This window comes from Hyperolius riggenbachi, chromosome 3 (genome assembly GCF_040937935.1).
Source record: "Hyperolius riggenbachi isolate aHypRig1 chromosome 3, aHypRig1.pri, whole genome shotgun sequence".
Classification (NCBI taxonomy): domain Eukaryota; kingdom Metazoa; phylum Chordata; class Amphibia; order Anura; family Hyperoliidae; genus Hyperolius; species Hyperolius riggenbachi.
In genome coordinates this window covers 219,594,236-219,607,079 of record NC_090648.1, presented here as the reverse complement: position 1 = coordinate 219,607,079, position 12,844 = coordinate 219,594,236, and the positions used below count along the sequence as shown (strand labels likewise).

Here is a 12,844-nt window from a genome sequence, read left to right as displayed (position 1 = left end):
GGCCGACCCATCATAGCCGGGATAGATTCTGTCACATCCCACCTCTCCGAACTGATAGACCTTCACCTCCAACCATATGTGAGAAATCTTCCATCTTACCTGAAAGACTCTACACACTTGCTTAACGAACTGAAGAACATCAAATGGAAAAAGGGCTATTATTGGCTGACGTTAGACGTTTCGGCTTTGTACTCCAATATTCATCACCATATAGGACTAAGAGCAATATGGCATTATGTAAACCAAGACCCCAAACTACCCATCAAACAGAAATACTTCATAATTCAGGCTATCAATTTCATACTTACCCATAATAGTTTCAGATTCCAAGATACGTGTTACCTTCAGAGACGGGGAACAGCGATGGGGGCTAGTTTTGCGCCCAGCTACGCGAACCTCACCATGGGGCATCTAGAAGAATTATTATTAATACAAGGGAATCCGTTCGAATCCAACATCGTCATATATAAAAGGTATATTGACGACCTATTCCTTATATGGGAACGGGACTCTAGATCCATAGAAAAATTCCATGAATATCTGAATGATAATGACTGGGGAATCAGTTTTACATCCAATTCCAGTAAAGAAGAAATAGAATACCTAGATTTAACGTTATATCACGAAGATAATCGAATCAAATCTAAAAACTACTTTAAAAGCGTTGACGCGAATTCATATATAGATTACAAAAGTGCCCACCATAAACCATGGAGAAAGAACATACCATACGGACAGTTCCTCAGGATAAGAAAGAATTGTAGCGATCTGAAATCTTTCGATATCCAATCGAAAATCCTGACAAAGAAATTCCAGGAGAAGAGTTTTCCAAAGAAATTGGTCGAGGAAGCTAGAAAAAAGGCGAGATCCACCGAGAGAGATAGGCTACTACAAACCAAGAAACCGGGAGAGGGACAGAAAAAAGATAAGAAAGATGCTAACTTCATTACTCGATATTCAAACCAACACGATTCAATAGCAAAAATCTTAAATAAACACTGGCCCCTATTACGAGGAGACCCGATGCTGAAGATGGACCTGGCCAACAAACCCAGATGTGTCTACAGAAGGGCAAGAACCCTGAAAAACAGACTAGCACCCAGTCTCCTAAAAGAGACACCACAGGAGCGGACTAGCGAAAGATCTGAAAGCCATCAAAACAGTACTACAAGCTGTCTTAAACCCAAGTGTCTGTGCTGTAAATTAATGGACGAGAATGTCTCGGAATTCAAGTCCAAAGTAACAGGAGAAGTGCATACTATTAAATACGATATGGATTGCTCAACAAGCTTCGTGATATATCTGATAACCTGCCCCTGTGGCCTACAATATGTTGGCCGGACCACGCAGCAGGTCCGCACAAGAATGGGACAACACAGACGGAACATAGCCAATGGTTATCTAAAACACGGATTGTCCAGACACTATAAATTGCATCACAACCAACAGATAGAAGGGACTAAAATCTGTCCAATTGAACATATTTCCGAGTCCATACGGAACAGAACGAATAAATTAAGAAACAGAGAAATGTTCTGGATTTTTAAACTAGGTACTCTACAACCTGAGGGATTAAATATTTGCCTCGAGCATAACCTGTAAAGTCCAGATTGATAAACGAATTCAGGGGAAGGTCACCCTGATTCTAATAAGATTATACACACTTCTCACTGGGATCTAGCAGTTATTATTATTTCTTCTAGCCAGACAGGTCCCCTTGGATAGATATACTTTGGAAGAAGCCATCCGAATACAGCACCCTAAGTAGTGATCTGGTCCTGGGGAACCTGACTGCTCTCTGGGGGATTACTCACCACAGTATGACCGCCAGTGCTGATAGGTGGTCCAATTGGATCCCTTAGACAAACCCCCCCCCCCCCCATTTCCCCCCCTTCCCCTGGTCTCCTAGAGGAATCGTGAGAAGCGGATACCCCCTACAAACCTTAGAATAGGGTCTCGCCCGGGATGTTGCACCTATGTCACTACTCTGATATACATCCCTTGGTGGAAAGACAACCTATCCTGTTGGCTCAACGCTCCCCCAGTCAGATCTGCAGTTTATGCTACACTTTTTCTCAGCATGTAGGGAAAGCTATACACCATATACTAAACTATACACTATTGTATTTTTTGATGAACTTGAGACAGGGGATATCCAAATTGTTATAAGCTTGTACAACTGACTTTAGGGATAGCTGTACATTGTATATCCAACCATACATTAATTTATTTTTCTGATGAACTTGAGATGGGGGATATCAAAATTGTTATAGGCTGGTACAACTGACTCTACCAGTAATGTTCTCTATTTTATATGTTGTTTTAAATAGGGTTGTAGCCTCGGCCTACAAGCCAAGGCATACTATCGACTGCTTATTCTCCTGAAATTGAGATACACCTCTATATATAAATTCAGTATCCCTCCCCTTCCCTCCCTCTTCCTTCCCCCCTCCCACTAACCCCCTTTTCCCCCCCCCCCCTTCTTGTGGGCCCCCTCCCCTCCCTACCTACACCTTTCCCTTGCGCCCTCCCCCCCCCCCCCCCACACACACACCTCCCCAGTCCCCTCCCTCCTCCCCGATCTCTCTAGTTTCCCCCCCTTCTTTTCCCCCCCCCTTCCTCCCCTTCCCCTGCCAGCCCTGTCCTCTTCCTAATAAACTTAGCTGTACACAGACCCATAGGAAATATGGCCCTTTCTAATGGAGGTTATGCATGGGTCTCTAATAAGCTTCTGTACTACATTAGTCACTATACCTACCTCTGATATTGCATTTCTTATCCTAGTAATCTCGTTTGTATACACATATGGGACATAACTGAGGTTTTATACGTAATATTTATATGTAATATTTTTTACACATATTGTTTTATCGAACTCTTAAATATTGTAGTAATATATATTCTCTAAAGCACACTTCCCTAAAGTATACTTCCTTATGAATATCTCATAGAGGTTCTCATATTTTCTATATGTTGTTCCTATATTTTCCAACTATGGTTTTCCCTAAGGGAGACACAAAGCACTATTACTTCCTATCTTGGTAGCTAGATGGCGCTGTCACTTTCGGTAATGGCAACACGTATTTCCAACTGTATTAGTCTGGATAACCCAGACCACTGAAATATGGCAGCCACATTTAACCAGGAAAGTCCACGACAAAATGGCCGCCGTTCTAGCGTCCAGCGTGGACCCTGGTGCCCATATCCAAGGCGATTTGATCACTAGACGCCTGGCTGCGCTCCCTAAGCAAGAGGCGCGATGACGTAGCCGGACACGCCCATACGCCATACGAGCACGGACTTCTGTGCCCGAGTGTCTCATTTAAACAGGAAACAGCATCAGCAGCGCTCATGGGCGCCGAGCAGAGGATACTCTTACTTTCGGTAAGCAATTTATACATTACACTCTTTGCCACACGTATCCCTCCCAACAAGGGGGAAAGTCACATAGCACCTATGCGGATTTTATATGCCTCAATCATCCTTAACCCCCCACAACTCCGCAATGTACCACTACCATACATTAAGAGCACTTACCATTACCAACTAGATATGTGCAGCGTTAGCTTACAGAACTGTTTCCTTTCCGCTGTCTCTTAGAAGGGCTTAATGCTGCTTCTTCCACATATCCGTCTTTTCCATTTATTACCCATATAATCTTTGTAAATACATGTTTTATAAGCAGCTAGAGCAGAAAGACCTTAAACGTAGCAAGTATAAAGGTACAATACTACTACCACAGCTATATGCACCTAATTAGTAATAGGAAAGACAAGGCTTAAGTTTTTAATTTGATTTGTATTTTATTTTTTAGACTATTTTATACATATTTGTGTGATTACTATGTGTTTGGATATGTAGGTACTGTAATTGTGATACAGTTGTTTCTGATTATTGTTATGTACTATGGAGATGTTGTTCTATGTCTCAGTGCCCTGTCTATTTTATTTTATTTTAAAGGCACAGTACACGACCTGATGAAGCGGTTGTGGCCGCGAAACGCGTTGTCAATTTCCGAAGTGCCTTATTAAAGTTCTGTACTATACCTTATGGGACTGACTACTTATTTCAGGTAGGATCCACCCATATATTTATACTCATATCCAGTGGAAACGGTTTAATACCGACTAGGATATATATAGTAATCAATAACAAACTAACGATTTATCAGAGACAAATTTGGCGAGTTTACATTCATCCATTTGATTGAACATTTGTCTAATTGGTCGAACCTGTGCAACTTTTTAAAAAAAGAGTACCCTCCAGGGCGCCTCCTCATGTTCTTTTACTAGTGTAGGATAGCTAAGTATAGGTACAGGCATTATAGGTGACGCAAGTATAGGTAAGCTAGGTATAGGTGCCACCAATATAGGTTAGCTAGGCATAGGTCGATAGCGGGGAAGTCAGGGCACAGAGAGTGCCAAGTCTAAGGCTCCCTGCACACTGCAAATCCATTTTGTGATTCCGATTTGCAATTCAGATTTTCCCTGAATGCAAATAAACAGAAAAACGGATTAAAAAACGCAGCATGCAGTAACGATCAAAAATCAGAATCGGATGTAAAAAACGATTACAAATCGGAATCGCATGCAGTGTGCAGGGAGCCTCAAGGTGTCCATTACCGGTACAATTTCAGAGCCAATCAATCGTTCCTGATAACCTTGGTAATAGATTGGAAGCAATTGGTCGTGCCTATTAACTCTCGAATTCCTGCTAACTAATTAGATCAGATAAATGGGATTGATCCGAAAAACAGATCAATTCCACTGAAATCCCAAAAATGCTACAGCCTGGGAGTATGCGTTTTTGCAAAACGCCTCCCGCTCTGGTGTGCACCAGCCCATTGAAACACATTACCCACGCGTTTCTACAGCTGGAAGCGGCTGTAAAAATGCGACAAAACACGCTCGGTGTGCACCAGCCCAGAGAGACAGACAGACAGACAGACAGACACAAACACACACCATTCTGTACATACACACACACACTTGCATAAACCTCTACAAACACACAATACAGCACTACACTCAGCAATATATGTAAACAAATACAGAAGACACACATTCCTCCAGACTTCTCACCCCTCAGCCCACTTACTCAGACAGAATAATGGAGGCTTTTGGGCTGCTGCTGTGTGTGCAGGCTGGAAGGCTGGCTGCATACAGGTCTCTCTTCCAGCTGAAGGGGACACATGCTGGCTGCTGCAGATTCAGAAAGCCCGCAGGAGGAGGGAGGCGAGTCACATGACCGACTGTGCGATAGAGGCTGTCAGAGCAAGACAACCTCCCAAAAAGTGTCCTCAGTGCAAGAAGGCTGTGGTCTCCTTGCCATAGACAATGCATACAAAGCCGGGTTACAAAAACATGGCTGCCGCTGACAATAGCAGACTAGGCAGATTGCTCTCTAGTGACAGGAGTTACACTGCAATCCTGTCATGTTCGAGAAGTCTGCCTGGGGGAGAGAGGCTAGAATGACCTGGGGGGCGCCGCTGCTGGGCGGCTGGCATCAGGAATAGCACTGTCCTTGGTAAGTGCTAGCCAGCCGCCCATATTGTGCTAATTATGTCTGTCACCCTAGGCCACGCCCACAACCTCCGAACTCTTGCTAGATATCTGGCCCTGACTGCGCCCACATCCCTCACAGCGCTCAGGGCCGTCGCACGCCTGGCACGCCCCTAGAAACTGGCTTTACCTCAAAGGCTGAACCCTACTTCTGCCATTCATACCCATTCAGTGATACAGCTCCCCACCCACATTCCCTGAAGGTGGAATGGGAAGGTGGTTGGGAACCACATATCTTCTTGGCAATGGATTAGAAGGGTACTGTTCAGCTTTCCAGGTTAAAGGTAGTTGGGTCACGTAAGGAATTTTACAGTAAACTCCACTTATAGTAAAAACTTTAAAGCGGAATAAAACCCAGCATTTCTTCTTTGCTCTAAAAGATTATTTACAGCATATTATATACTACCACCATTTTTTTTTACTAGAACAGCATTCAACTAGTTAAACACAGGACTTACAAGCTCCCTGCAGAGAAAGCTGGACGCATCTGAACTGGAGATAACATTATCTTGTGTTTACTTAACGTAATTGTATCAAGTAAGGAATGTAAACACTTCTCTGACTGTGCAGATGTCAGAATCTCATATTAATGCAGAGAAATGATCTTCTCCCTAGCCAGACTGTACCAATATTTGAAATGCTTTGCAGATGATTTGAGTGAATTTCAAGATCTGTGAGTACGGGCAAAATCAAAATTGGATTGTGTACTTTTCAATGCTATTATTGGAAGTGAGCTGTTTATTTCTACAAGGTTAAAAGTGAGATAGTAATGAAGAAATGTTCACGTGTTATGCAGTATTTGTTGTGTTAGTAAGTTTAACCATCTAGGGTCAAGATATATAAGAGATACAAGATATACACTGCTTAAGCTAAGCCTATTTTATACGCAAGATGTTAATCACATAGTGTTCACACATATCTAATATGCTGATCAATAATATACACTTTATTTTAGATTGTATTAAACAGTTAGGCCATAAGCCTTGTGTCGGCCATTACCACTTATAACCACAGGAGCATCTCTTGTGCCTGCTACTACCACTTACAACCATAAGGGGCATCTAGATATCCATATCTAAAAATAAAGGGTGAGGTAATGTTATAAAAAGAACATGACTTCATGTAAAATCCCCTACCCCGACGCCATATTGGAAAAATCACAATAAAAAGGCCTGGCAGGCTAGCACATGAGAGCATCAAGCCTGAAACTCTACTGAGATGATTGAGGCCTAGCAAGAGACTGCCTTCCATTGTGATTCTGAAACCCAAGAGAGGTAATATGCAATAATTCTTGGTGAATTCTTTGACAATTAGTCTATGCAAAAGTTAAAGACTTGTCTTTTTAAACTTCAGCAGTTTGAGTTTTTTTAGATAACTTTTTTCTATGCTCTATTTCATATACAATCAGTAAGCATTATTATTCAAATACAAATGCAAGCTTAAGAAACAATTATCAAGCTTTGAAGGATTAAGATATATCTACTTTAAGTTCTTTATATAAGAATAGAACTTCATATATCAATTTTTAAGGATAAAGCTATATTGTGTGTACCATACACTGTACAATACAGAGATGAGAATTATCGAGGAAGGATAAAAGCTACAGCAGAATATTTGCTATATTGAAATGGACTCTTTTAACTAAAGGAACTTTGAAAATGTATTTTTGGATGAAAATGTATTTTTTGGATGAATTGACAACAACTGGAGAGATGTATATTCCTGTATATAAATGCTTTATCTATTTTTCTTAACAAGATAATTTTATAAAATTCAACAGCTGAGTGTTGCGTTTTTCTTTCAGAGGTAAAACTGTTAACCTATAAATATTCTGTTTATAGTGAGCACGCACCCACTTCTGTATAATTTTGGTTATGACGCTTTAAAGGCTGGTCCTTTACTGAGTTGGTAATCATTTTAAGCAGATATCGATCAGATATTTGACACAGACTCTCCTGAACACAGACAGACACTCAGAAAGCATTTCTGCGTACATTACAAGATGAATAAACCAGTTATGAATAAAATGCAAAAGCAGCTCTCAGAGCAAAAACATTGTACTTTGGGAACTTGTAATTTCTAAATGAATAATAATACTTATGCACAAGAGCAAATACCGTATATACTCGCAAGCAAGCCGACCCGCATATAAGCCGACCCCCCAACTTTTACCTGAAAAAAAAAACAGGAAAAAATGATTGACCCTTATATAAGCTGGGGGTAGGAAATGCTGGCCTCGTGATCCCCCCAGTGTGTCCCAGTATAGCTAGTATAGTGCCCAGTATGGGTAGGTAGTGCCTCAGTATAGCTAGTAAAGTGCCCAGTATAGCTAGTATAGTGCCCAGTATAGCTAGTATAGTGCCAGTATAGCTAGTATCGTGCCCAGTATAGCTAGTATCGTGCCCAGTATAGCTAGTATAGTGCCCAGTATAGCTAGTATAGTGCCCAGTATAGCTAGTATAGTGCCCAGTATAGGTAGGTAGTGCTCAGTATAGCGTTTCCAGAGTGGGTAGGTAATGCCCCCCCCCCCCCCCCCACTATTACCTTACCCGGCGGCTTCCTCTATTTCCCTCTCCGTCTCCTGCTGCCAGTGCCCCGTGTAAATAGTTCACAGCAGCTCGCTCCACGGCGGCTGCTGTGTGATGAGTGAGAAGCCTTAGAGAGAGCGGCTTCCTGTAGCGGCGATGTGTATCGCCGTTACTATGGGAACCGCTCCCTACGGCTTCTTCCTCATCACACAGCAGCCGCCATGGGGCGAGCTGCTGTGAATTATTTACACGGGGCACTGGCAGCAGGAGACGGAGAGGGGAATAGAGGATGCCGCCGGGTAAGCCAATAGCAGCGGCAGCCGCGCGCGGGGGGGGGGGGGGGGTATCGCGGACCAACAACTCGCAAGCAAGCCGACCCCCCAACTTTTGGCCCACTTTTTGGGGGTAAAAAATTCGGCTTGCTTGCGAGTATATACGGTATGATAACCATATGGCATATAAAAAGTAGGAAAACATGTTTTTATTGAATATTAAAGTGGATCCGAGATTAACTTTTACTCATTGCAGAATTGTGTTCCTTTCCTATTGTTTATAGGGCATTCCTCAAGCCAAATACTTTTTTGTTTTTGTTTTAATACTCTAATTCCCTATAAACTAAACAAGCCACGCCCACAGGTTTTCAAAGAGCCAAGGCACTTTCAGACAGTAGCAAGGGCTCATGGGAGTTCAGTCTGGGTAGGAGGAGGAGGAGGTATTACTAGCCAGAGATTTCAGAGGCAGATGGGGGGGATTAGGTTTTTTTTGCTCAAGATGCAGATAAGCCTGCCTCTGTGTAATGTTTACAAACAACATGGCTGCTGTCATTGTATCACAGAAAGAAATAATCATATTCTATTAAAGCTGTTTGCAGCTAGATTTGCTGTGTAAACTATCTAAACTTTAGATAAGATATATAGACAAGTTACTTGTTATAGTTAGTTTTTCATCTCGGATCCGCTTTAAGTCAGAGTTTTATACGGCTTTAAGGCACCTGGGCAAACAGTTTACAAAATCATATGTTAAATACATCGAGATTTATCGTACACAAGCACAGTACAGTTTTTCTTCTCAACTGAATCTTATTAAGAAAGCAAACTAGCATGTACCTGTAACATTATGTGGTGAAAATAATCAGCAGCAATTTTTAATTAACATGACAAAAGAGCAACTAGGAACACTTAAATACTGCATCTTCTTAGAAATACAGCTCAGATCAACCTGTAGGAACCAATGCTTTCTACTCAGGAGAGCCCTGAAAGAGAGGCCCTTTGACGGCATTCTCTTATTAATTTGCCTGTCAACATACTTGTATATAGGACTTGTGCACTTTCATGGTTCCCCGAAAGTAAGTTTCCCATGATAAAACATTGCTTCTGTCACACACACACACACACACACACACACACACACACACACACACACACACACACACACACACACACACACACACACACACACACACACACACACACACTTTATCAAACACTTTATCAAACGTGTAATAATTTACCTCATGGGTAAAATCTAAATTTGTGTTATAGACTTATTGAACATTTTATCGATAAAACATTTGATAAATCTAAAACACCTTAGTGAATTCAAAATTAGATTTTACCCATGAGGTAAATTATCAAACGTTCGATAAAGTGTTTGATAAAGCTTAGTGAATTGAGGCATAGGTGTTGTTACAAGCTGTTCCGTGCAGTGAAGAGAGTAAGAGGCATCCCAGTTATCCCTTTAGATGTACATGTTTTGTTATACTGCCTCTTTCTTAACATTCTATTTAATTGCCACAGCTTAGATTAACTCCTAAGAAACTTTACACAAGCCATGATTAGGTGATTTTACCCACTAGTTCCTACATATCTTCAAACAGGTACCCAACAGGTTAAACAGACACACAGCCTAAGGTATTCAGGGTATGCCTGTTTTGTTCCGATCTTGCTCTGCTGCTGCCTGGGGGGGTTGAAAAGCTTGTCCTCTCTGCGAAGGGCAGGCTGCGGGTCCCATCAGATTCCATCATTCAGACTTGCAGAAGTCGAGCGGTTTCTATTGGCTCCCTGCTCCTGTCAGTCACAGCTGCTTTTGCTTGTCACGCTCCCAGCACAGTCTCCTCACAAAGACTTTGCACTCTTTTTCACCACTTCAAAGCAGATGGTATTGCTTTGTGGCTTTACCGCTTGTTGTTGGATTTATGAATTGACATTTACTGACATGTGTTGAGGCAATTACTGCACAAGTTGTTAATTTACCTCACTGTTCAGTAATTTCAGCTTATCATGCGGTAACAATGGTACAGTCAGCTGTTTTCTGTATTACCAAATGCTGTAATGCTTTATGAATCAACCCCATAGTGTCCTATGGACCACTGTCACTTTCATATAACAGTCTGTAGGACACTAGTGCAGCACGTGTCATGCTTGTGTTTATTTTTCGTGAAAAACACCATGTTAGGTGCCCATCTGATGTCATTTAATAAAGTCCACAAGATATTCAGTTTACGTAGAGCAGAAACCAAAATTGATAAACTATTTCTGCAAGGCTGCTTACCGTGGACTTCTTTCTTGCATGGTGTTTATGCCCTGAAGATCAGACAGAGGGGTTCTAGGTGTCCGACGGGGAATATCTGGAACAAAATTATTAGTTCAGATATAACACCTGTGTAAAGAGGAGGACAAAATATTGTCTGTGTACCTGCTCTTCATATCTGTGTGATCTAACACTTTGTGATGTGATAAAATGTAACATTGTGATGTGTGTCTACAGCTACAAACAGTGATCTCTATACCAGTAATCCTGATCTAGAATCGGTTAGCGTGGATCATTTGGTTAAGAGACATGCCCAAGGGACCATTACTTGCAGCTCCACACTTTCTCTGCAGACTTAAAATATGGTTAGAAACACACAGACATTGCTAGGTATTGCATGGGCAGCAGGCAACATACCAGAGTGAAAGAGCAAGACAGTAACAGGCAGGTTTGTGAAGATGGAACACGTGCATTCCCCAAAGATCACATGCAGAAAGTGAGAGGCACACGAAAGATACAGGCAAGTGCAACATGCAGATGACTTTACATATGACAAGATAACAACTAGAGGCAAATTGAGTACTTGGCATCTTTCTAGTATCCTGGACCCAAATAACGTGATTTACGTTAAGGACTAAATAAAGCATAATTTTGTGACATTAAATTCAATAGTTTGCATTTATTCTATACATCTCTGGGAGTTTAAGCTTAGCTACACATCAGAGAAGGCATTCTTTTGTCTAAATCTGCTCTTAGCTACAGAGGAAAAACTGTAAATTTCCAGAGGGTACCTTGCCTGGAAAACATTAAAGAGACACTGAAGTGGGAAAAAAAATTATGATATAATGAATTGGTTGTGTAGTACGGATAATTACTAGAGCATTAGTAGCAAAGAAAATATAGTTTTTTTTTATAACATTGCATCATTCTGTAATATTTGTAGTTTACACAATACTCAGCATTCTAAATGATTTTACAGAGCAGGCTAGTGAACTTTTGACCTGTCCTCTGCAGAAAAAAAAATACACAGTGCCAGACACTTGAGATAATAAGCTTCAAAAGACAAAGCTCTCTGCGACTTTGAAAGTCGTGGAGCTCAATGGCTCTTTTGCATAGATAACAACTGGCGTTTCTTAACTCTTCCTGTACTGGAAACAATATTAGACTTATGTCTCTGCTCCTAATATTTTATTTCTTAGCTGTACTACACATACAAAATCATAATTTTTTTCCGCTTCAGTGTTTCTGCAAATCCATGCAGATTAACCAGTCCATTAAAATCCATACACAGCTGGATTATCGGTTACAGTTCACACTTGTGGTTGTGACATAGATGTAAGTACAACACAATAGGTGTCCTGTTCGTCAAATGACTGGCAACACATCCACTATTCAGAAAGGGGTTAAAAGGAACCTGAACTGAGTAAAATTATGTAAAATAAATACATGATGTACCTGCAAATGACTATTACATACTTACCTTGCTGTCAGTTCCTCTAAGAAGCTCATTAATTTCTTGTAACAACAATTTCTTCCAGTTCTAGATTTAGTCGTAACTGGAAGCCTTAGGGCCCTTTTTCCACTAGATAAGTTGCTGTCAGTTATAACTGAAAAGACAACTGATGTGCAATCATGTTTTATGTCCATGATATTACATGTTAACGGAGTACTGAGCAGAAACAATTGCTGGGTCATCGCCATTTTTAAAATAGTTAACAGAGAATTCCATCGATCACACTGGACAAACAGGACGCAGGAGAGATGTGATGAGTAGACTACGCAGGAGACAAGTATGACGTGTGTATGTTTATTTTGACTTTTATTTTTTAGTTCAGGCTTGCTTTAAGGGTTGCATTTTACTACAGTGTACCAAACCATAATCGTGTCAAGGTCCATGTAAAAGTATGAATTTATTCCACCTATCCATTGCCCGCTACATTACAATGCAGTGTGAACTGGATATGAGGGGGAACAGCCCTTTTAAATGCAGTGTATATTTACAGAATCCTCTGTCCTACTGAGCTTATGATGCAGAAATGCTGAAGCATGCCCCAAAGTTGCCATTCTAAAGCTTGCATGCCCCATATTAGTTGTAAAGCAACGCAGGGCAGCAATCTAGATTTATTGCAAGGAATGCCAATGTCTAGAACTAGAATATGGTTTCTGAATGTCAGTGTTCATTGAAAACTGCAGACAGGTGTGTTTGTGAGAGATTGTTCAAGTCAT

The 12,844-nt window shown here is 41.1% G+C and overlaps 1 protein-coding gene across 1 annotated transcript in view; it reads right to left on the bottom strand.

Moving 5' to 3' along the window:
- MYO9A (myosin IXA) overlaps window positions 1–12,844 on the bottom strand; it is a 215,917-nt gene that overhangs the window by 80,971 nt on the left and 122,102 nt on the right. Inside the window, exon 16 of the mRNA XM_068273609.1 lies at window positions 10,640–10,715. Within this exon, the coding sequence (XP_068129710.1) occupies window positions 10,640–10,715 (76 nt within the window). The remainder of the gene's footprint in view (window positions 1–10,639; window positions 10,716–12,844) is intronic.